Raw genomic sequence first — 24,180 nt, 5'->3', positions numbered from 1 at the left:
CACCGTGGCTTAACCGCCATGTAAAAGAAGCAGTGAGGGACAAAAAGTCATCTTTTAAGAAGTGGAAGTCCAATCCTAGTGAGATAAATAGAAAGGAACATAAACACTGTCAAATCAAGTGTAAAAATGTAATGAGAAAAGCAAAAAAAGATTTTGAGGAACAGCAAGCCAAAAACTCAAAAAGAAATAAAATGTTTTTTTAAGTCCATTAGAAGCAGGAAGCCTGCTAAAAAACCTGTGGGTCCCCTAGATGCTTGAGATATAAAAGGAACAATCAAGGACGATAAAGCCATTGCGGATAAACTAAATGATTTCTTTGCTTCAGTCTTCACTGCTGAGGACGTTAGGGAGATTCCCAAATCTGCACCGTCCTTTGTGGGTGATGAATCTGAGGAACTGTCCCAGATTGAAGTGTCATTAGAGGAGGTTTTGGAATAAATAGAAAAACTTAATGTTAACAAATCTCCGGGGCGGATGGCATTCATCCAAGAGTTCTAAAAGAACTCAAATGGGAAATTGCTGAGCTATTACCTGTGGTTTGTAACCTATCCTTTAAATCGGCTTCCGTACCTAAGGACCGGAAGGTAGCCAACGTGACACCAATATTTAAAAAGGGCTCTAGAGGCGATCCTGGCAATTACAGACCGGTAAGTCTAACTTCAGTACCGGGCAAATTAGTCGAAACAATAGAAAAGAATAAAATTGTGAAGCATGTAGAAGAACATAATTTGTTGGACAAAAGTCAACATGGTTTCTGTAAAGGGATATCCTGTCTTGCTAATCTATTAGAGTTCTTTGAAGGGGTTAACAAACATGCGGACAAGGGGGATCCAGTAGATACAGTATACTTGATTTTCAGAAAGCCTTTGACAAGGTCCCTCACCAAAGGCTCTTGTGTAAATTACATGGCCATGGGATAAGAGGGAAGGTCCTTTCGTGGACTGAGAACTGGTTAAAAGACAGGAAACAAAGGGTAGGAATAAATGGTAAATTTTCAGAATGGAGAGGGGTAACTAGTGGTGTCCCCCAAGGGTCAGTCCTGGGACCAATCCTTTTCAACTTATTCATAAATGATCTGGAGAAAGGGGTAAGCAGTGAGGTAGTAAAGTTTGCAGATGATACAAAACTGTTTAGGATAGTCAAGACAGAAGCAGACTGTGAGGGACTCCAAGAAGATCTCACTAAACTGAGTGATTGGGCAACAAAATGGCAAATGAAATTTAACGTGGATAAGTGTAAAGTAATTCACATCGGGAAAAATAACCCCAATTATACGTACAGTATGATGGGGGCTAATTTGGCTACAACAAATCAGGAAAGATCTTGGAGTTATCATGGACAGTTCTCTGAAAACTTCCACACAATGTGCAGCGGCGGTCAAAAAGGCAAATAGGATGCTACGCAATATTAAGAGAGGGATAGAAAATAAGATCCAGAATATCTTACTGCCCCTGTATAAAACTATGGTATGCCCACATCTTGAATACTGTGTACAGATGTGGTCTCCTCACCTCAAAAAAGATATTTTGGCCTTGGAAAGGGTTCAGAAAAGGGCAACTAAAATGATTAGGGGTTTGGAACGGGTCCCATCTGAGGAGAGGTTAAAGCGACTGGGACTTTTCAGTTTAGAAAAGAGGAGACTGAGGGGGGATATGATAGAGGTATATAAAATCATGAGTGGTGTGGAGAGGGCCGATAAAGAAAAGTTATTTATTAGTTCCCTAAATAGAAGAACTAGAGGACACCAAATTAAATTAATGGGGAGCAGGTTTAAAACTAATAAAAGGAAGTTCTTCTTCACACAGCACATAGTCAACCTGTGGAACTCCTTGCCAGAGGAGGCTGTGAAGGCTAGGACTATAATAGAATTTAAAGAGAAGCTAGATAATTTCATGGAGGTTAGCCAGGGGATAAAATGGTGTCCTTGGCCTCTGTCTGTCAGAGGCTGGAGAGGGATGGCAGGAGACAAATCGCTTGATCATTGTCTTCGGTCCACCCTCTCTGGGGTACCTGGTGCTGGCCACTGTCGGTAGACAGGATACTGGGCTAGATGGACCTTTGGTGTGACCCAGTACGGCCGTTCTTATGTTCTAAAACAGAATGGTAATGTGTCCAGCACTGAGAGTGGGTGAAGAGAAGTGGGTTTCCATTTATTATTAGTTTAAGTGTTTCCCTCCAGCCCCATTCATGTCCTGCTGTGGAGTATGAAGCATGCAACTCACCTCTCCAATTAACATTGTGCTGCCTTGGGTAGGGTTCCTGCCCAGGTCTCCTGCCATCCATTCCTGAGAGTCACTCAAGTCCTCTTTTTCCTCCTCCTTTGTGCTGCTGCAAGTAGGGAGACAAAGCCATGCAGTTCAGGAGAGATACGCCCACACAACAAGGTTCTTTAAAAGAGGACCAGCACAACCCAGCCCAGCTCCCACAAAACCAGAAGCAATTTGGGCACTTCTGTGGGGGCCAATGTCAACTCCACAAGGTAAGTTACCATACTGAGTGCTAATTACACTCATTACCAATTCAAGGAAGGTCTGCACTAGTCACGGTTAGGGCATCTGCTATATCATCATGGCTCATACTTTGTACACTAGAGACACTTCACCATCTGCATCTCCTCCCCTAAAGATTAACCTGCCACTGTGCCAACTCCAGTTTTCTTTCACCATGCACTGGGACACCCCAGTGTGATGTCTTCATGCTCCCTGTCCTCCCATGAGGACACCTCGGAGCCAAGTCCTCCCTGCCTCATTCTGCTCTCTCAAAGCAACCTCTCTATGCCAGAGGTCCCTGCACTAAGAGATGGAGAGACAAGAATTCCAATCCAGACAGTCCAGCACGTTAAAATCCCAGAGACATGGCTTCAAGAAACTGCCTCTCTTTGTCTTAACTGCCCCCCCAGTCCCATTCCCAGGTTATCCAAGTATCCCAGGAATCACACACTCTGTTTTCAAGGCTTGGTCTGGAAGAAGAAACGCCAGGCCCTTCTCCTGTGCTTCTGGCTGGTTGGTTTCTATTTCACCGAAAACCAACTCCCTAGTTTGTCACGTCTCTCTATTCACTTTCAGTTTCTGTTTCCCCTCTAACCCAGCCCCAACAAACAACAAAAGGTCTGGTAGCACTTCATAGACTAAGGAAAACAGCAGATTGTATGGGGAGCTTTCCCGGGTACAGCCCACTTCTTCAGCCCAACCAGGAGGCCCAAGAGCTTCTGTTACTCAGGGGCATTTCCAGAGCACCCCGCGCCCCACGCACACCCACAGCACCAATTAATGCTCAAAAGTCTGCAGCAAAGTCATTTCCCAAATTCCTAAAGTGACAACTCAGGGCCAGTTTGACCCCCCTACACCCTCTGGCCTGATCTCCAGCCTGCCTGCCTGCCCCCCTTTTCTCCAGTCTCTGCCTGCCCCCCCAGCCACCTCCCCACTTGCCCCCGCTCCGGCCACCCCCACTTGCTCCCTTTTCCTCCAGTCCCCACCTACCCCCTCCACCTGCCCCTCCACCTGAACCCCTTTCCTCCAGTCCCCGCCTGCCCCCCAGCCACTCCCGACTGAACCCCTTTCCTCCAGTCCCCGCCTGTCCCCCCAGCCACACCCGCCTGAACCCCTTTCCTCCAGTCCCCGCCTGCCCCCCCGCCTGAACCCCTTTCCTCCAGTCCTCGCCTGTCCCCCCAGCCGCCCCCGCCTGAACCCCTTTCCTCCAGTTCCCGCCTGTCCCCCCAGCCACCCCCGCCTGAACCCCTTTCCTCCAGTCCCCGCCTGTCCCCCCAGCCATCCCCGCCTGAACCCCTTTCCTCCAGTCCCCCCGTCCCCCCAGCCACCCCCGCCTGAACCCCTTTCCTCCAGTCCCCGCCTGCCCTCCCGCCCCCGCCTGAACCCCTTTCCTCCAGTCCCCGCCTGCCCTCCCGCCACCCCTGCCTGAACCCCTTTCCTCCAGCCCCCGCCTGCCCCCCACCCCCGCCAGAACCCCTTTCCTCCAGTCCCCGCCTGTCCCCCCAGCCACCCCCGCCTGAACCCCTTTCCTCCAGTCCCCGCCTGCCCCCCAGCCATCCCCGCCTGAACCCCTTTCCTCCAGTCCCCCCTGCCCCCGCAGCCATCCCCGCCTGAACCCCTTTCCTCCAGTCCCTGCCTGCCCCCCCGCCTGAACCCCTTTCCTCCAGTCCCTACCTGCCCCCCAGCCACTCCCGCCTGCACCCCTTTCCTCTAGTCCCCGCCTGAACCCCTTTTCTCCAGTCCCCGCCTGAACCCCTTTCCTCCAGTCCCTACCTGCCCCCCCAGCCATCCCCGCCTGAACCCCTTTCCTCCAGTCGCCGCCTGTCCCCCCGCCACCCCTGCCTGAACCCCTTTCCTCCAGCCCCTGCCTGCCCCCCCACCCCCGCCTGAACCCCTTTCCTCCAGTCCCCGCCTGTCCCCCCAGCCACCGCCGCCTGAACCCCTTTCCTCCAGTCCCAGCCTGTCCCCCCGCCACCCCCGCCTGAACCCCTTTCCTCCAGTCCCCGCCTGTCCCCCCGCCACTCCCGCCTGAACCCCTTTCCTCCAGTCCCCGCCTGCCCTCCTGCCACCCCTGCCTGAACCCCTTTCCTCCACTCCCCGCCTGTCCCCCCGCCACCCCCGCCTGAACCCCTTTCCTCCAGTCCCCGCCTGTCCCCCCGCCACCCCCGCCTGAACCCCTTTCCTCCAGTCCCCGCCTGCCCTCCTGCCACCCCTGCCTGAACCCCTTTCCTCCAGCCCCCGCCTGCCCCCCCACCCCCGCCTGAACCCCTTTCCTCCAGTCCCCGCCTGTCCCCCCAGCCACACCCGCCTGAACCCCTTTCCTCCAGTCCCCGCCTGCCCCCCCGCCTGAACCCCTTTCCTCCAGTCCTCGCCTGTCCCCCCAGCCGCCCCCGCCTGAACCCCTTTCCTCTAGTCCCCCCTACCCCCCAGCCACCCCCGCCTGAACCCCTTTCCTCCAGTCCCCGCCTGCCCTCCCGCCACCCCCGCCTGAACCCCTTTCCTCCAGTCGCCGCCTGTCCCCCCGCCACCCCTGCCTGAACCCCTTTCCTCCAGCCCCTGCCTGCCCCCCCACCCCCGCCTGAACCCCTTTCCTCCAGTCCCCGCCTGTCCCCCCAGCCACCGCCGCCTGAACCCCTTTCCTCCAGTCCCAGCCTGTCCCCCCGCCACCCCCGCCTGAACCCCTTTCCTCCAGTCCCCGCCTGTCCCCCCGCCACTCCCGCCTGAACCCCTTTCCTCCAGTCCCCGCCTGCCCTCCTGCCACCCCTGCCTGAACCCCTTTCCTCCACTCCCCGCCTGTCCCCCCGCCACCCCCGCCTGAACCCCTTTCCTCCAGTCCCCGCCTGTCCCCCCGCCACCCCCGCCTGAACCCCTTTCCTCCAGTCCCCGCCTGCCCTCCTGCCACCCCTGCCTGAACCCCTTTCCTCCAGCCCCCGCCTGCCCCCCCCACCCCCGCCTGAACCCCTTTCCTCCAGTCCCCGCCTGTCCCCCCAGCCACACCCGCCTGAACCCCTTTCCTCCAGTCCCCGCCTGCCCCCCCGCCTGAACCCCTTTCCTCCAGTCCTCGCCTGTCCCCCCAGCCGCCCCCGCCTGAACCCCTTTCCTCTAGTCCCCCCTACCCCCCAGCCACCCCCGCCTGAACCCCTTTCCTCCAGTCCCCGCCTGTCCCCCCAGCCACCCCCGCCTGAACCCCTTTCCTCCAGTCCCCCCTGCCCCCCAGCCGTCCCCGCCTGAACCCCTTTCCTCCAGTCCCCCCTGCCCTCCCAGCCGTCCCCGCCTGAACCCCTTTCCTCCAGTCCCCCTGCCCCCCAGCCATCCCCGCCTGAACCCCTTTCCTCCAGTCCTCCCTGCCCCCCAGCCGTCCCCGCCTGAACCCCTTTCCTCCAGCCCCCGCCTGCCCCCCCGCCTGAACCCCTTTCCTCCAGTCCACCCTGCCCCCCCAGCCATCCCCGCCTGAACCCCTTTCCTCCAGCCCCCCCTGCCCTCCCGCCTGAACCCCTTTCCTCCAGTCCCCCCTACCCCCCCAGCCATCCCCGCCTGAACCCCTTTCCTCCAGCCCCCCCTGCCCCCCCACCTGAACCCCTTTCCTCCAGTCCCCCCTGCTCCCCCCACCTGAACCCCTTTCCTCCAGCCCCTCCTGCCCCCCCCCACCTGAACCCCTTTCCTCCAGGGCCCCCTGCCCCTCCCGCCTGAACCCCTTTCCTCCAGCCCCCCCGCCCCCCCCACCTGAACCCCTTTCCTCCAGGCCCCCCTGCCCCCCCCACCTGAACCCCTTTCCTCCAGGCCCCCCTGCCCCCCCCCCACCTGAACCCCTTTCCTCCAGCCCCTCCTGCCCCCCCACCTGAACCCCTTTCCTCCAGCCCCTCCTGCCCCCCCCCCACCTGAACCCCTTTCCTCCAGGGCCCCCTGCCCCTCCCGCCTGAACCCCTTTCCTCCAGCCCCCCGCTCCCCCCACCTGAACCCCTTTCCTCCAGGCCCCCCTGCCCCCCCCCACCTGAACCCCTTTCCTCCAGGCCCCCCTGCCCCTCCCCACCTGAACCCCTTTCCTCCAGCCCCTCCTGCCCCCCCACCTGAACCCCTTTCCTCCAGCCCCTCCTGCCCCCCCACCTGAACCCCTTTCCTCCAGCCCCTCCTGCCCCCCCCACCTGAACCCCTTTCCTCCAGGGCCCCCTGCCCCTCCCGCCTGAACCCCTTTCCTCCAGCCCCCCCGCCCCCCCCACCTGAACCCCTTTCCTCCAGGCCCCCCTGCCCCCCCCACCTGAACCCCTTTCCTCCAGCCCCTCCTGCCCCCCCACCTGAACCCCTTTCCTCCAGCCCCTCCTGCCCCCCCACCTGAACCCCTTTCCTCCAGGGCCCCCTGCCCCTCCCGCCTGAACCCCTTTCCTCCAGCCCCCCCGCCCCCCCCACCTGAACCCCTTTCCTCCAGGCCCCCCTGCCCCCCCCACCTGAACCCCTTTCCTCCAGGGCCCCCTGCCCCTCCCGCCTGAACCCCTTTCCTCCAGCCCCCCCGCCCCCCCCACCTGAACCCCTTTCCTCCAGGCCCCCCTGCCCCCCCACCTGAACCCCTTTCCTCCAGCCCCCCCTGCCCTCCCCACCTGAACCCCTTTCCTCCAGCCCCTCCTGCCCCCCCACCTGAACCCCTTTCCTCCAGGCCCCCCTGCCCCCCCCACCTGAACCCCTTTCCTCCAGCCCCCCCCCCCCCCCCACCTGAACCCCTTTCCTCCAGGCCCCCCTGCCCCCCCCCACCTGAACCCCTTTCCTCCAACCCCTCCTGCCCCCCCACCTGAACCCCTTTCCTCCAGCCCCTCCTGCCCCCCCCCCACCTGAACCCCTTTCCTCCAGGGCCCCCTGCCCCTCCCGCCTGAACCCCTTTCCTCCAGCCCCTCCTGCCCCCCCACCTGAACCCCTTTCCTCCAGGCCCCCCTGCCCCCCCCACCTGAACCCCTTTCCTCCAGCCCCTCCTGCCCCCCCACCTGAACCCCTTTCCTCCAGGCCCCCCTGCCCCCCCCACCTGAACCCCTTTCCTCCAGCCCCCCGCCCCCCCCACCTGAACCCCTTTCCTCCAGGCCCCCCTGCCCCCCCACCTGAACCCCTTTCCTCCAGCCCCCCCTGCCCTCCCCACCTGAACCCCTTTCCTCCAGCCCCTCCTGCCCCCCCACCTGAACCCCTTTCCTCCAGGCCCCCCTGCCCCCCCCACCTGAACCCCTTTCCTCCAGCCCCTCCTGCCCCCCCACCTGAACCCCTTTCCTCCAGCCCCCCCCGGCCCCCCCCGAGCGCTGCCCGGGGCCGCGTCTCACCCGCCGGCGCTGCCGGGCCCGGGAAGCGGCTCCGCCCGGCGCTTTCGGTTTCCGTTCCGGGGCGGCTGGTCCGGTGCGCATGCGCCGCGTGCCCGGCGGGGGCGAGGCCCGTGGTGGGCGGCCGGTGCTGTGCGCATGCGCCCTGTGGCGCGCGGCGGAGGAGGCGGCGCGCGCCATGCTGTCGGCGCTGGGGCTCGTGCCCACCCTGGGCGAGGGGGACGCGGCGCCCGAGGAGCCCGAGTCCGGGGACTCGGCGGACGAAGAGGTGCGGGGGGGCCGGTCCCCCTCCCCCCAGGCCCCGCCCCCCGGCCCCGCCTCACGCGCTTCTCGTCCGCAGGGGCCGCCGGCTCGGGGCCAGCAGCGCCGCGGGGGGGACTTCAGCGCCGGCTTCGTGTTCGCCGAGCGGGGCGCGGAGAGCGGGGCCTGGGCCGAGGCGCTGCGCCAGCTGCGGGGCAAGGTACGGGGGGGGGTATTGGGATGGGGGGGCGGGATGAGCGGGGGTATTGGGATGGGGGGGCGGGATGAGCGGGGGGGTATTGGGATGGGGGGGCGGGATGAGCGGGGGGGTATTGGGATGGGGGGACGGGATGAGCGGGGGGGTATTGGGATGGGGGGACGGGATGAGCGGGGGGGTATTGGGATGGGGGGACGGGATGAGCGGGGGGGGGTATTGGGATGGGGGGACGGGATGAGCGGGGGGGTATTGGGATGGGGGGACGGGATGAGCGGGGGGGTATTGGGATGGGGGGACGGGATGAGCGGGGGGGGGTATTGGGATGGGGGGGACGGGATGAGCGGGGGGGGGTATTGGGATGGGGGGACGGGATGAGCGGGGGGGGTATTGGGATGGGGGGACGGGATGAGCGGGGGGGTATTGGGATGGGGGGGCGGGATGAGCGGGGGGGGTATTGGGATGGGGGGACGGGATGAGCGGGGGGGTATTGGGATGGGGGGACGGGATGAGCGGGGGGGTATTGGGATGGGGGGACGGGATGAGCGGGGGGGTATTGGGATGGGGGGACGGGATGAGCGGGGGGGTATTGGGATGGGGGGACGGGATGAGCGGGGGGGGGTATTGGGATGGGGGGACGGGATGAGCGGGGGGGGGTATTGGGATGGGGGGACGGGATGAGCGGGGGGGTATTGGGATGGGGGGACGGGATGAGCGGGGGGGTATTGGGATGGGGGGACGGGATGAGCGGGGGGGGGTATTGGGATGGGGGGACGGGATGAGCGGGGGGGGTATTGGGATGGGGGGACGGGATGAGCGGGGGGGGGTATTGGGATGGGGGGACGGGATGAGCGGGGGGGTATTGGGATGGGGGGACGGGATGAGCGGGGGGTATTGGGATGGGGGGACGGGATGAGCGGGGGGGTATTGGGATGGGGGGACGGGATGAGCGGGGGGGTATTGGGATGGGGGGACGGGATGAGCGGGGGGGTATTGGGATGGGGGGGACGGGATGAGCGGGGGGGTATTGGGATGGGGGGGACGGGATGAGCGGGGAGGTATTGGGATGGGGGGACGGGATGAGCGGGGGGCGGGGAGGTATTGGGATGGGGGGACGGGATGAGCGGGGGGGCGGGGAGGTATTGGGATGGGGGGACGGGATGAGCGGGGGGGCGGGGAGGTATTGGGATGGGGGGACGGGATGAGCGGGGGGCGGGGAGGTATTGGGATGGGGGGGACGGGATGAGCGGGGGGGGCGGGGAAGTATTGGGATGGAGGGGGGATGGGATGAGCGGGGGGGGGCGGGGAGGTATCCGGATGAAGTGGGGGGTGTCAGGCCCAGAGCAAGGCCCGGGCCATTCCCCAGCAGCACATGGGAATCCCCGCCAGGCCTGGGGCATTTCTCCCCAGCGCTTCTGTCCCATGTTGCCCCCTCACCTCACCGGCCAGGGCTGGCACGTGCAGGCAGCAGATAGCTCCTCACTGGGCCAGTCTGTGGGCTCCTCCAGTGCAGCTGCCCGTCAAGCCTGGCCAGGGGCTGAGTGCTGTGCACCTGCCAATCCAGCCTGGTCACTTACCACACTCGGGCTGCGGTCAAGTGAACTCAGCCGAATGGAAAGCATCAGTATATGCCCCAAACACCCAGCTCCCACACCCAGTTGTTTGTATTGCCCCAGAGCTTAGGATGGAAGGTGAAGGACTTTCTCAGAATTTCCGACCCACGTGTAAATGGTGATGATGGTCGTGTTTTCCTGTTACCTTGGTTGTTTGCTACCATTGCTGTGTATCAGAGCCGCTACTGTGTAGCACTCACATTCCCCTTAACTGCCTGTCTTGTCCTGCCTAGAGAGCAGCAACAACACTGGACGAGAAGATTGAAAAAGTGAGGAAAAAAAGAAGAACTCAGGTTAGTGGGATGTTCACTGATTGGTAGACAAAAGTTTTTAGTTCCTGCCACCTGCAGCCCTTAAAAGAACCTCCTCCATTGTGCGGGGAGAAGGGAACTCTGCCCTGTTTGTCATCCCCTTTCCACAAGGAAACCTTTGGAAAAACCTATTTAGAGCAGGGTTGGGCAACTACAAATGGAGGGTAGGCCGCATGAGTGGTCCTCCTTCACCTCAGTGGACCACAGCATCCATGTGGCCCCCTGTCTGCCCCCTTCCTCCACGCGCTTCTCACACACCAGAGCCCCCAAATCAATGTGGTGTTACAGCTCTGGGAGGAAAGGGGAGAAATGGGGCTGGAGCATGAGTTAGCTGATTCGCAGGCTCTGAAAGGTATGGGAGTGAGGAGGAGGAAGCAGGAAGTGCGGTGCCCTGGTGCACGAGAAGTATGGGGGAGGGGGCAGCCAGGAGATCTGAGTGCCGCAGGTAGAGCCCCCAGTTGGTCAAATATGACCCGTGGGCTGCAGGCTGCCTATCACTGATTTAGAGGGTGACTGGGGTCTTCCTGAAGTGCTTCCCAGGCCATCGATCTCATGTCTTCTGTTAGGAAAGGGAAGCTAAACATGCTAAAGTGAAAGAAGAAGACACAGAGACGGAAGTGGATGAAGCCAAAGAGAAGGAAAGTGAGGAAAGCAGTGGAGAGGAGGAGGAGGAGGATGTGGAGTCCCAATATTCCTCAACAGATGAGAGTATCCTCACCAAAGCAGGTAATTGCAAGATGTGGAGGAGGGGCTGGGAGTAAGACCTTAGTAGGGGATCACTGAGAGCGGAGAAGAGAATCTCATGAGAGAGCAGACACCAGAAATTGTGTGGTGGGAAGGTTGAAAGGGGATTGGGCAGGAATCGCCATTACGTCTCTTTCCTACTGGTCTCTACCTGTTGTTCCTCCAGACTTTGCTCTTGTCTAATTGAAATTTCAGTTGCCAGTTTTTCCATCAGAGATGTGTCCTTTGATGGAGACTAATTTGGTTACAATTACTCAAGAATGAGATCTTGGAGTCATTGTCGATAGTTCTCTGAAAACATCCACTCAGTGTTCAGCAGCAGTCAAAAAAGCAAATAGAATGTTAGGAGTCATTAAAAAAGGGATCGAGAATAAGACAGAAAATATCTTATTGCCACTATGTAAAACCACAGTACACTCACATCTTGAATACCACGTACAGATGTGGTCGCCTCTTCTCTAAAAAAGATCTATTGGCATTGGAAAAGGTTCAGAAAAGGGCAACAAAAATGATGAGGGGTTTGGAATGGGTCCCATATGAAGTCAGATTAAAAAGACTGGGACTTTTAAGCTTAGAGAAGAGGAGACTAAGGGGGGATAGGCTAGAGGTCTATAAATCATGACTGGCATGGAAAAAGTGAATAAGGAAAAGTGATTTACTTATTCCCACAATATAAGAACTAGGGGTCACCAAATGAAATTAATACAGGTTTAAAACAAACCAAAGGAAGTTTTTCTTCACTCAGCGCACATTCAACTTCTGGAACTCCTTGCCAAAGGATGTGGTGAAGGTTAGGACTTTAACAGGGTTCAAAAAAGAGCTAGATAAATTGATAGATGTTAGGTCCATCAATGGCTATTAGCCAGGATGGGTAGGAATGGTGTCCGTAGCCTCTGTCTGGATGTGGGTAACGGGAGGGATCACATGAGGATTACCTGTTGTGTTCCCTCCCTCTGGGGCATCTGGTATTGGCCACTGTCACAGACAGGACACTGGGCTGGGTGGACCGTTGGTCTGACCCCGCATGGCTGTTCTTATGTTCTTTCCATGAGTAAAGGGACTGGCTTGGCAACTGATTCCACAGTTTGCTTAGGAATCAGTTTCACAAACCTTTCCATCAAGGACTGATGTGGGGAGGGGAGAAGATACAGGGTAAGACCCTGGCAGGCATGTTGGGGTGCAGGAAATGTGCCTTGATTGGGGCTTTGCTGAAGCTCCTCTTAACTGATACCAAATTCTTAGTATATCTCTCTTTCCCTTCAGATACCCTCAAGGTGAAAGAGAGAAAGAGACAAAAGAAAGGAGGAGAGATGGTGAGTGTTCACAGGAGAAGAGGGCAGAATAATACTGAGCATTTTTCCATCAAGCGCATTCCATCTCAAAGAACCCAGCCCACTTCACAAATGATAGTGTGTAGGCTGGAGCCCAGAAGTGCAGTGTGTGCTGGAAACTGTTTCAGCTCTTCCTTTTGGTTTTATTTCCTTCAGGAAACAGAGAGATTTTTTGAAGATGCTTCTCAGTATGATGATGATTTGTCATTCCAGGACATGAACCTCTCTCGCCCACTATTAAAGGTATCGAACTATTCCAGTCACTGCAGAAAAGACTGCAAGGAAAGAGGCAGGAGATCACAGCCTCTCCTGCCAGCTTTAGGGGAAGCTCCCAGTTACTCCAGTTGCCGTCTCACGTAGCAGCAGAATGTGTAGCGAATAGGCATAAGCAGGGCTCGACAGATAATACAATCTACTCGCCTGTGGCGAGTAGATTGCAACCCGGAAGAGCCGGGTTCGGGCGATCTGCGTGCGGACAGCGCGGCTGGTGAGCAGGGCTCACTGCAGTTTGGCGAGCCCTGGGCATAAGCACTAGCCCTGGGAGAGTCAGTATTTTTCTAGTGCAAAATAAGAGATTTTCACTGCACAGATCACATCTTGATGGAGATTTTCCCTTTCTTCTATCTGATGCTTAACTGTTCTGTTTCCTTGGTAGGCAATCACAGCGCTGGGCTTCAAGCAGCCAACCCCAATCCAGAAGGCCTGTATCCCTGTGGGTCTGCTGGGGAAGGATATTTGTGCTTGTGCTGCCACTGGAACAGGTAAGAGCTTGGTTGAGGGCTGAAATGTTCCAGGGAAGCATCATATTTTGGGGATGAGATAATTCTAGATGCCCTTTGTTCTTAAGGTAAAACAGCTGCATTCACCCTACCTGTTCTGGAGCGCTTGATCTACAAACCTCGCCAGGCTCCAGTGACTCGGGTGTTGGTTCTGGTGCCAACACGTGAGTTAGGCATTCAGGTGCATTCTGTCACCAAACAGCTGGCCCAGTTCAGCAGTGTCACAGCCTGCCTTGCTGTGGGTGAGTATGAGCCATGGGGCTTAGAGTTCAGGTCGCATGGTCCACACCATCACTTCCCAAACTATTCAAGGTAACCCCTTACTGGAAGGGATGGGAGTATTGAGAACCTGGAGTCCCATGATTCGAGCCAGTCAGGCTATAGAGCAGCTGTGCATCTGTTCCCAATGTGTATACACAGAAATGCTTTAACCTGGAATAATGTCCTATGCTTCTCCCATGGCCTCTGGGAACAGAGCAGCTGTGCTATCAAGGGGGTCACTTTCGGGTCTGGTATCTGAGCTACTCACTGGGGGGGCAGTGAAGTGAAGATCCCTTTCAGAGGATGCAGGCTGGGGGGAGGGGGCTCTCATCCTGCTCCATGATCTCATGGTCCTTGCTGATTTTTTTCTGCTATCACAGGGGGCTTGGATGTGAAGACTCAGGAGGCAGCTCTGCGCTCTGGGCCAGACGTTCTCATTGCCACCCCTGGGCGCCTGATAGATCATCTCCACAACTGCCCCTCCTTCCACCTGAGCAGCATTGAGGTGTTGATCTTGGATGAGGCAGACAGGTAAGCTGAGTGGGTGAGTAGGCAGAGGAGAATGAGGCATTGGATTCTAGCTTGCTCATAGCTGTGAGAGGAGAGTGTGCTTGTTCTCTTAGAACAGCAGCTAGGCAGGATTGATGGGTAGAGCAGTGTCTGCTACAGTTTCTCTCCTTTCTAGGATGCTGGACGAGTACTTTGAGGAACAGATGAAGGAGATAATTCGGCTGTGCTCCCACCACCGTCAGACCATGCTGTTTTCTGCCACTATGACAGATGAGGTAAGGACGGGCCTAATCAGCTTGTTAGGAGGCATGATCGGTTCAGACGGGAGGGTGGATTGGGGGTTTGGGCACTCTTCCCTTTTTCAGTGGGTGGAGTGAAGCTTTTGTTTCATCATTTGGATAGGTGAAAGATTTGGCTGCTGTTTCCCTGAAGAATCCCGTCCGGATTTTTGTGAATAGCAACACAGATGTAGCCCCTTTCCTGCGGCAGGAATTCATCCGGATCCGTCCCAACAGAGAAGGGGACAGAGAGGCGATCGTATCTGGTGGGTAGTGGGAGTGAGAGGAGCAGTTGGGAAGTGAACCCTAGCAACTGGCATGGGAAAGCTGGAAGCAGTGTTTTATTGCAGGGCAGCTTTGTAGGAACACCTGGAGCTGCCTCGGTTACTCGCTGATGGGACTTTCTTTTAGCTCTGCTGACACGGACCTTCACGGACCATGTGATGCTTTTCACCCAGACCAAGAAGCAGGCTCATCGCATGCACATCCTGCTGGGGTTGATGGGTCTGCAGGTGGGGGAGCTGCATGGGAACCTCTCTCAGACACAGCGTCTAGAGGCCCTCAGGTACTGGCATAGTGGATAGCCCCAAGCCAGGAGGAGAATGGCTTTGCTGGGAATTGGAGAGGGAGCCCACTGCTTGCATAACAGGCTTGTATTCTCTGTGCTCAGGCGCTTTAAAGATGAGCAGATTGATGTCCTGGTAGCTACAGATGTTGCAGCCCGAGGACTCGACATTGAGGGTGTGAAAACGGTGAGTGTGTGAGGCTCTGAACCTTCGAGCTGGGTTTTGGCCTTGCTTCCCTACTAACCCTGCCTCTCTCTTCAAGGTGATCAACTTCACCATGCCAAACACCATCAAGCACTATGTGCACCGGGTGGGGCGCACAGCGCGGGCTGGTCGGGTTGGCCGCTCAATCTCCCTGGTGGGCGAGGAGGAGCGCAAGATGCTGAAGGAGATTGTGAAGACAGCCAAGATGCCAGTGAAGGCCAGAATCCTCCCCCAGGGTAAGTAGAGGGTTGTAGACGAGTCCTGTGGGGGATGGAGGTAGGAGGTGCTGAACCCCAGAGAATTTTCACAGGGACCCTGTCTGTCTCTCTGGCCCTCGCTCGGTGCCTTTGCAGATGTCATCCTGAAATTCCGAGAGAAGATTGAGAAGCTGGAGAAAGATGTGTATGCGGTGCTGTGCCTAGAGCGTGAAGAGCGAGAAATGCAGCAATCAGAGGCTCAGGTGAAGGGAACGAGAGCTTGCTCCTACAACCGGCACTGGGCAGGGCACTGAAATGTGGGGAACTCACTCCCTTGCCCGTGGGCTAGCTACTCTGGAGGATGGACAGGGTAGGGCATTGGTGGTGGGAATGTGTCCCCAGTCAACTAGTGAAGGTGAGCAGGGCTTCCTGAGGCTCTTTGCACTCTGACCTCTGTGTTCCAGGGGCTTCTATGCACAAATGCTGACAGTGACCTAGTGCAGGGCTGAGATGGGCCCAGGCTGGGTAGTGGCCCCAGGCTGGGTAGTGGCCACTGAGTCAGTGAGCTCCCTGTCTGCTTGGGCCCATCCCACAGATCAGCATGGCAAAGAAGCGACTGGAGGCAGGAGAACAGAAGGTGGAAGAGGGGCCTGAGCGGAGCTGGTTCCAGAGCCGAGAGGAGAGGAAAAAAGAGAAATGTGAGTCCCTGGAAGAAGGTGGTGTTGGGTTGAGGAGCAATGGGCCTATTCAAATGATGCATTTCTGAATTGGTCTGAAATTGTCCTCTCGAACCCTCTGTATTCCTTCATGCCCTGTCTCTCTCTCTCTCTCTCTCTTCTGCCCCCCCCCCCCCCCCAGTGGCTAAAGCCCTTCAGGAATTTGACTTGGCCTTGAGAGGAAAGAAGAAGAGGAAGAAATTTATGCAGGATACTCAGAAAAAAGGCCAAATGACAGTGAGTGAGGGGGTCTGGGTGGCTGGTGTGTTCCCCTGTACAGGGGCATATGAACTGCAAACTTAGATTTCTGTCTTTCCCAGCCAGAGGAGAGATCACAGTTTGAAATCCTGAAGTCACAGATGTATGCAGAGCGTGTGGCAAAGAGGAACCGCCGGGCCAAGCGAGCTCGAGCCGTGCCAGAGGACGAGCCTCCTTCAGCAGCAGGTAGGAGGAGAGCGCCTGTTCTCCATGAAAGCAGCTCGGCAAATGCTTTAACTCATTTTCCAGTGGCAACGTGGCTGCTCCTGGATAGCTCTCACAAGCAGCACCACCAAGCTAAGATATGCTCAGTGCAGGAGGGTTTGCTGCTAGCATGCATTGTAATGCGGGTTACACTGGTGTTACGCTACAACAGCTCTGATTGATAGAAAATGAGCAGGGAGTTTGGAATAGAGGAGACTGCAGGCAGTGAGGGGAGAAGCCATTGCCAAGCAGTAAAATTTGTTGCCAGTGCCCAAACCCATCTCTGGCAGGGCTGAGGCTAGTCTTTTTGTTCTGCATTTGAACAGCACCTAAGATGATGGGGCACTGGTCTGTGACTTGAGTTCCCAGGTATTATTAAAGTAATGCAAATAATGTTGTGGACCTTGTGACCATAGCAAGAACCCTGCTTCTGTATGTTAAGCCTTGCTAATCATTGGCTCTGTTTCTTGCTCTCCCAGGCCCCAAATGGAAGAAGCGGTCATCTGTCTTTGACGAGGAGCTCACTAACACAAGCAGGAAGGCCCTAAAACAGTATCGTGCTGGGTAACTTGGCTCAACGTCACCGGTTTTGCATAAGCTGTGGGGGAGGCGTTCTACCCCTGCACATCCGTGGAAATCTTTGCCAGTGATACCCTTTGCAGACAGTAGATTAGAGCTCAGACTTCATCATGCTGCTTTGAAGGGCAGCAGTGTGGGAGTTACACCGGAGTCATTCTTGTGGGGAGAGCAGCGGGTGTGCGCCTCTGTCACTGATCAGAGGTACTGCTGCCAATGGGCCACTTCAGGTGTTGGGGGCAGGATGAGATGAGGTGAGTGAGTGGGAAAGCACTTCTCTTGGATTGGCAGTGCAATGAGTGAGCCAAGGAATACTTTTCTGAGTTCAGAATATGCACCCAGTCAGCACCAGAGAAGTGCTTCATCAGGGCAGGTAAAACCAATCTCCATGGACAACAAACACATGAACCAAGCGGTGAAGTATATAGCATCCCGTTTCAGGGTGCATGGCTGTCTCACTGAACTCTTTCCCATGCAGCCCGTCCTTTGAAGAGCGGAAGCGTTTGGGCATAGCCCAGCACAGGAAAGGAGGGAACTTCAAATCCAGGTCCAGGTAAATGGCCTTGTTACTGTAGTAGTCAGACATCACTGTTCTGGTGTCCTGACTGGTCTTTTGCTCTGTCCAACGATGATAACCATTCAGCTGCACGTGTCTGTGCTCCTCTGTGTGCTGTGTTAACTTTGTGCAAGTAGTCAGCACAGCAGACTCCAAAAGAGCCCCCAAAGACCACACAGATAAGGATCGAAGGCACCAGGCTAGATGTATTGTCAAAGTACAGTAATAGTTGCCAGTCGATTCTACCAAACCACTATGCCCATGGTGTCCAACCAGTTCCAAAGCAGTAACCACTATAGTGGCTACTGCTATAGCGAACTAGCCCCACTCAACCAGCCACGTGTGGCTAGCATGTTGGACACCACGGCATGCAAATGTACTTCCTGACAATGGACCATCCCGTCAGAGGGCTGTCCCACTGCCCCTAGGCCAGCCAAAGACAGCCCATTCTAAGATACAACTTTAGATACAGGTACAAATTGCACATTATTCCTGACATGTCTGGTTGCCACCCTCTTGATGTGGGGGTGTGAGAGTTGAGAGGTGCAAGCTGGCACGTGTGGGGAGCAGACTTAAAAGCTGGCTATGGGGAACAACTATACACAACAATTTTTCAGCAGTTATACATTTACTTGAATGAACACACTTTAACATCCCTAGTTCATGGCAAGTTCCATGCACAGGAGCCTGCCTCTTACTCACAGCTTAGCATTAGAAAAGTCTTGACCATTGTTAGCACAGGCCTGGTGTGAGACCTGAGGCTTAGCTTTGTGGGCTTTTTGTTTTAGGTTATCTTACTGCGGTTATCTTTACCATTTTTCTCTTGGCCTGGTCTGTCCCATTTTTCTCCTTCAAGGACGATGGCAGACAAGTACCCACAGTGCTAAGTTGGATACAAAAGTCAGTTGTCAGCTTCAAGTCTGGAACACACATGGAAAGCTGTATTTTATTGGCACACTTGTGGACTGTTTCTGAAGAGGCCAGCATTGCCTTTGCTTGGGGACTTATTTACACCTTTCCTGTCCTTTTTATCATTGGTGCAGGCATTTGGGGTGGATGCAACTTCCAATATTATCTTTTTACAGGTATAAGAGGAAGTGACAGCAGCTGTTTGCCAGAGGGATTCCCTGGAAAGTGTAACTGTAAGAGGCTCTCTGCATCTTCCAGAAGAACTTTCATTTTTATATTTGCTAGAATAATGTAGCCTGTTAAGTGACATGAATTTCTAATGTGTTTAATTCTTGGACTCTGTACATGCACCAGCACCTACTGAATTAGCGCCTAAAGGAAAAGCCGTGTTTTCTGCAGTTGTATTGCAGGATTTGACTTCTTCATACTTTTGGATTGACTCTTCCATCTGTACTTTCCATTATAGACTTACCCAGCTTTTAATAAAAGGACAGGTGGTATTAGTAAGCTTGTAGGCCCATTTTTAGTTGTCAACAGTGAGATGTAGACAGGGCCCTTGTATTGGCATAATTGTATTTCGCTGACTTCATAATTCAGGGCCAGCTCTTGGAATATCTTACAGCAGACACAAAATGTTCCTCTGAAGTTTAAAAACTAAGCCATGTATAACCCAACCAGCAGTAGCTGCCTAAGGCTGAAGAAATTGTGACGAAAAGCTCTAAATAGTAAATACTAGATAGAATTCGTTGTTCTGGGAGAGTTGGTGAAATGGCTGTTAACGTAAGAGAAGCTATCCGTTTGATCAGACCAGTGGTCCACCCAGCCTAGTATCTTGTCTTCTGACAGTGGCCCATCCCAGGAGCTTCAGAGGGAATGATCAGAACAGGAAGATTGAGGGATCCATCCCCACTTAGCCAATCCCGGTTTTTGGCATTTAGAGGCTGAGGTACTGTAGCATGGCATTGCATTTCTGACCATGTTGGCTGAATAGCCATTCGTATACTTACTCCTTGGGAACTTACCTCATTATTTTTGAACCCAGTTATACTTTTGGTCTTTGCAACACTTCCTGGAAACTACACAACACACAGCTAACCTGTGGAAGTCAAGTGTTTCCTTTTGTTTAAACCTGCTACTTCTAAATTTCATTGGGTGAACTCTGGTTCTTGTGTTATATGGAGGAGAAAATAATACTTCCTTATTCACTGGCTCTACGCCAGTAGTCCCCAACCTTTTGGGGCTGCTGGGCACCCAGGGGTGGGGCTGCACACACGGCGCTGCGCATGCGCAGCGCGACCAGGGCGGGGGCTGCCTGTGCGCCTGGGGCCGGCACCACACGTGCCGTGTGCCCAGGGTAGGGGCCGCCCATGCGCTGCACACCTGGGGCCAACACGGCACACGTGCTGTGCAGCCGGGCTGGCCCAGATCATTTGGCAGGTGCACATAAATGCCCTGGCGGGCACCATGTGGGGGACCACTGCTCTACTCCATTAATGTTTGTAGAGCTTGATCACATTCTCTCGCCCTCTTGTGGCCCATATCCAAGCTGAACAGTTCCTGCCTGTACGGATCACAGCTGGAGGATTCTCTGCATCTTGGGGTCTTCAAAGTATTTGAAGGCTTCAATATCTGAGATCTAGGTGAGAGGATTATTCTGGGAGGGGTGGGTGAGATTCTGTGGTCTGCACTGTGCAGGGGGTCGGACTAGATGATCATAATGGTCCCTTCTGACCTTAAAGTCTATGAGTCTCTCTCTCTCTCTTGTGGAAGCTGTTCCACGTGCTTAATCATTTTAGTTGCCTCTTTCTATACCTTTTCCATTTCTAATATCTTGTTTGAGATGGGACAGCCAGAACAGCACAGTTTAAGGAGTGTGTGTACAGCGGATTTATACAAATCCTACTGACTAGTCGATTAGTTAAATTAAGATTAATTATCCCTAGTTTTGCCCATGAAAACTCACAAAATACACTCATAAAATGTGCTAGTCTGTGAGGTGCTACAGGACTACTAATTTCTTCTCATCACTATTGGGGATTAAATCAGAATGAACATGGCTAATTAGCAGCATCACACTCCCACCTATGTCCTCTCTCCTGCCCCCCCATCTTTTTCTCTTCAGCATCTGAGGAAGTGAGTTTTAATTCCCAGAAGCTAGTGCTGCAGTCAGTGTTCTCTACCCGTTTCTATTCTTGGGTGGTGTAATGGTCTCAGGCTGAGGGCGGCCTCGCTGTCTCCCCACACTTAGTCCCAGAGCCCCTTCGCAGAGTCAGGGCAGTGCAAACAAACACTTTGTAGCCCCGGGCCCTGGTTCAGGGCAGGGCTGGGATCAGGTGGGGCAAATAGTAAGCAAGCCAAAGAGGTCAAGGGTGCAGGCCTGGCTGCAGGCTGAGCCAGGGGTCAGAGCCTCTTGCTGGAAGAGAGCTGACAGGCACAGGTGGTTTCTTCCTTCAGGAGGGACTCAGGGCCACCTGCTCCGCTATGTCCCAGCCCAGGGCCCTAACCAGCCACCTCTGCGTCAGCAGGGATCTCCACTATCACACGCTGAGTTGGTCAGTGGGCTAGCTGGGATCCAGAACACAACATGCAGCCCAGCTGACCTCCATGTCCTCAGCTGAAACTGGGTCAGCTCCCCCTGGGGTCCTATCTGGCTCCAGGTCTGGTCAGCATGCTCTGCGGTGGTCAAAGGAGCTAGTGGGGTATCCATAGGTTCCTCCTGGGCTGGCTCAAGCAGAGGTCATGGGGGCCCAGCCCATTCTTCTGGGGCCTCAGGATAGGCCTCAGCAGGGGTCTGTGCAGCCTCCCGTGGTCCCAGGAGCCTGGAGTAGTCCTTAGGGCACAGCAGTGGTCCCGATGGCCCAGCCCAGTCATCTTGCTGAAGGCTGCGGAGCGAGGTTCTCGCTCTGGAGCTGTGGCCAAGCCTCCTCTCTGCTTGGCTCCAGCTGAGCTAGGCGCTCCCTCTCCTATACTTCTGGTCCTGCCCTTCTGCTTACTGTTGGCAGGGCTGGGGTACTCTGGCACCACCCACCAAGGGGTTTTTAGGGGCACTTTCTCTTCTGGGTCCCCAGGAGGCCATGCTGCCTCACTACAGATGGGTTGAAATTTATGTGCAACACCAATATTGAGGTTGTGTGTGTGGACAAGGAATAGTTAACACGGAACAATGCTTATGATATTTAATATTAAATCAAAGAAAAAAATTAACACTAGCCTTGGGGTACATGTACAGCTCAAGCTAGTAATGCACCGAAATGCATATTATCCACGCAGCTCAGCTTTAATATACTAAACAAATCTATGTGTAAACTAGAAATATTTGCAAGGAGACCATGACTAGTACAATATTTACTGGCACTGGAAAGGAGAGTAAAAGGCATTCACTATGGCTTATACAATTTATCTGGGGAATGTTTAGGATCCACGCTGTTTTAAAAAAAAATCTGGTTTGAAACTTTCACCTTATGTGTATCACTGACTCAGAGGAGTAACTGTAAAATTCTTAAAACAACAAATGATCCTGCAGCACTTTAGAAACTAACAGAACTCATGAGTAGAAGCCCCAGAATAAATTAACCCCTGGCTTCAGGGGTTGTAGACAGATGCATGTTTCAAAGAACTTGCAAATAAGGCTTCCTCCTGCAAAACAGCTAGCATCACACCTAGTACTTGCTACTTCAGAAGCATAACCGCCAGAACTCTACCACACAGCAAAGATCTGGCCTTAATGCAATATCATATACCATGTATTAATTAGTAACACAGGATTTAAAACAATCATTAAGATCAGCATTTTAGATATCTGCAACACTCCAACAATTGTTAAAGAATCTTTCTTGCCTTAAGCCATTAATACCTATATATAAACTTTGTTTGAAATGTAATTGTGCAAATGTCCTCCTGGCTCACATCCCATGCAGCCTGCTCCCTCCCCTCTTCCAACCCAGACAGGCAGAGGACTGCAGTAAGTCAGACCCACCAAACAAACTGCCCCCTGCCTCTTCCTCACTGCACAGATATCAGCATCCCCCCCCATCCCATGCAGTCAGCCCTTTATCTCCCTCTTCCCAAGAGGCTTGAGTGTGCTGAGTTCCTGCCTCTCTGTCCTCATGCAGATGGAACTCTCCAAATTCTCCTCCCCCAGCCATTAAGTCTCTCCTTATCTTCTTTCTTTACTATGATCTGCTAGATTTCTAGCATGGAGCAGCTCCATTTAGCTGCTTGCTTAGCAAGATGATGCTCCTCCCCATGCCAATCAGCTGAGCTCTCCCTGCCTGCACAGAAGTTTTGAACTTCTGAGCAGAGCTCAGGAACCAGGTGTGCAGCTTACAGGGAACTTAGGCTGGAATACCCTAATGAATTTGTTACTCTTTGAAGTGTCACCATACTGGTAGTTTTTTCTTTATTACAGTTTGTCAGTTTGCCTGGTAGTTCTGAAACCATCTCCTCTTGTCCTCAAGCTGGGAGTCTTCAGATTTGTCACCTAAAAAGAATGGCTCCAATATTGGACTCTTCCTCACATTCTCAGCAGTGAAGATTGATGCCAAGACTTCATTTAGCTGTTCTGCAATGATCTTATTTTCCTAGCATGTCCATCATCTAGTGGCCATACCTGTTTAGCGGGCTTGCTGCTGCTGATGTACTTTTTTTTTGCTATTAGTTTTTGTGTCTTTGGTTAATTGCTCTGCAAATTCCTTCTTGGCCTGTCTAATTATATTTCCCACACATGACATGCCAGAGTTCCTCCTACTGGTTTTCTCAATAGGTTGTAACTTTCCATGTTTAAAGGGTGCCTTTTTGCCACTGCCTTTTTTAAGAGTTGGGGTAGCCAGAGTGGAACTTTTTTGGTCCTCTTACTTTTGTGTCAATCGGGGATATACTTCTAATTATAGCCTCTCATGAGGTGTTTAAAACTTTCCATGCAGCTTGCAGATATTTCACTTTTGTGATTACCTTTTTGTTTTTACTAGCCTCATTTTTGTGAAAGTTAAATGCTACTGTGGGGGCTTTATTTCCTCCCTCCCCCTTGTAAGGGTGCTAAATTTAATTATGTTTTGGTAGCTATTACCAACTGGGTTCAGCTATATTCATCTCTTTAGAGCAGATCCTATGCTCAATTTAGGACTAAATAAAAAATTGTCTCTCCCTTTGTGAGCCTCAAGACTAGATATTCCAGGAAACATCCTTTTACATTGTCTAGAATCTTTAAGCCCTGGATCTAGTCTTGAGGTAACATGTACCCCCGGTCATTATGGGGGTTGTTGAAATCCTGCATTATTATCGAGTTTTCCATTTTTATAACCTCTCTGATCTCCTTGAGCATTTCACAATCACCATCAAGTGGGTGGTACAGGTTGAACCTCTCTGGTCCGCCAATATCCAAGGTCTGACAGGACCACAGATGTTCCTGAATCAGAGAACTCTGGCAGGAAGCAGCTGCCGCGGAGCCTGGCGATCTGCTGACAGACCCTGGGAGAGCCTTGAGTCCATCAGCAGGGGGGCTGACCTCCCCATGTCTGGCAAACTCCCTCCTTTGGGACTGGTCAGGTCGTGAGGGTCACAGACATGGGAGGTCCAACCTGTACTAAATTGTCAAGCATTTAATTTCTATCTCTGGAAAGTCTATAGTACTGTTTGATTTTCAGTACATTTAACTCACTCTTTCACTTATAGTGCCGCTCTCCCACCAGTGCATCCTTCTGACACTATGAATATTTTTACCGTGCAATTATTACCTCAGTATCCTCACTGAAAACCACACACTTAAGCTTCTTTGTAATTATACTTCTTGCATCTATGGACTAGCACATAATTTGTCACTTTTAGCTGTCATTGTGATGTAGTTCAAAGGGACTCTTATTTGACTGTTTCCTTTTCTGTTCCTACCTCTAGCTTGTCAACTTCCAGTCTCAGCTCTATTACAACAGAGAATTCCC

The 24,180-nt window shown here is 54.3% G+C and overlaps 2 protein-coding genes across 5 annotated transcripts in view; one reads left to right on the top strand and one right to left on the bottom strand.

Moving 5' to 3' along the window:
- ZNFX1 (zinc finger NFX1-type containing 1) overlaps positions 1–7,931 on the bottom strand; it is a 49,804-nt gene extending 41,873 nt beyond the window's left edge. The window contains exons 1-2 of one of the 2 annotated variants that reach the window (XM_075917720.2): positions 7,784–7,931; positions 2,223–2,328 (exon numbers count right to left, since the gene is read on the bottom strand). In XM_075917720.2, coding sequence (XP_075773835.1) covers positions 2,223–2,283 — 61 coding nt within the window. In that variant the 5' untranslated portion in view covers positions 2,284–2,328; positions 7,784–7,931. Of the gene's footprint in view, positions 1–2,222; positions 2,329–2,940; positions 3,339–7,783 lie in introns of those variants that run through there. The other variant, XM_075917721.2, reaches the window with a different exon arrangement.
- DDX27 (DEAD-box helicase 27) lies at positions 7,897–18,750 on the top strand. 3 transcript variants are annotated; one of them, XM_075917730.2, is made up of 21 exons: positions 7,897–8,048; positions 8,121–8,240; positions 10,081–10,140; positions 10,725–10,884; positions 12,166–12,215; positions 12,390–12,476; positions 12,889–12,994; positions 13,081–13,254; positions 13,654–13,804; positions 13,959–14,058; positions 14,186–14,327; positions 14,473–14,626; positions 14,732–14,813; positions 14,890–15,067; positions 15,185–15,291; positions 15,624–15,726; positions 15,887–15,981; positions 16,065–16,188; positions 16,686–16,770; positions 17,261–17,335; positions 18,424–18,750. In XM_075917730.2, the coding sequence occupies exons 1-21, from the start codon at positions 7,959–7,961 to the stop codon at positions 18,437–18,439; spliced, it is 2,259 nt and encodes a 752-aa protein (XP_075773845.1). In that variant the 5' UTR covers positions 7,897–7,958; the 3' UTR covers positions 18,440–18,750. The 3 variants fall into 3 exon arrangements, with proteins under 3 accessions (XP_075773845.1, XP_075773846.1, XP_075773844.1); XM_075917731.2 differs by lacking the exon at positions 8,121–8,240 and having other exon boundaries at positions 7,944–8,048; XM_075917729.2 differs by having other exon boundaries at positions 7,944–8,240.
- The last annotated feature ends 5,430 nt before the right edge of the window (positions 18,751–24,180 follow it).

Source organism: Pelodiscus sinensis, chromosome 17, assembly GCF_052426305.1.
Source record: "Pelodiscus sinensis isolate ZL-2025 chromosome 17, ASM5242630v1, whole genome shotgun sequence".
Classification (NCBI taxonomy): Eukaryota; Metazoa; Chordata; order Testudines; family Trionychidae; genus Pelodiscus; species Pelodiscus sinensis.
Note: the sequence above shows the minus strand (reverse complement) of the source record. Positions and strands in the feature narration are given on the sequence as shown.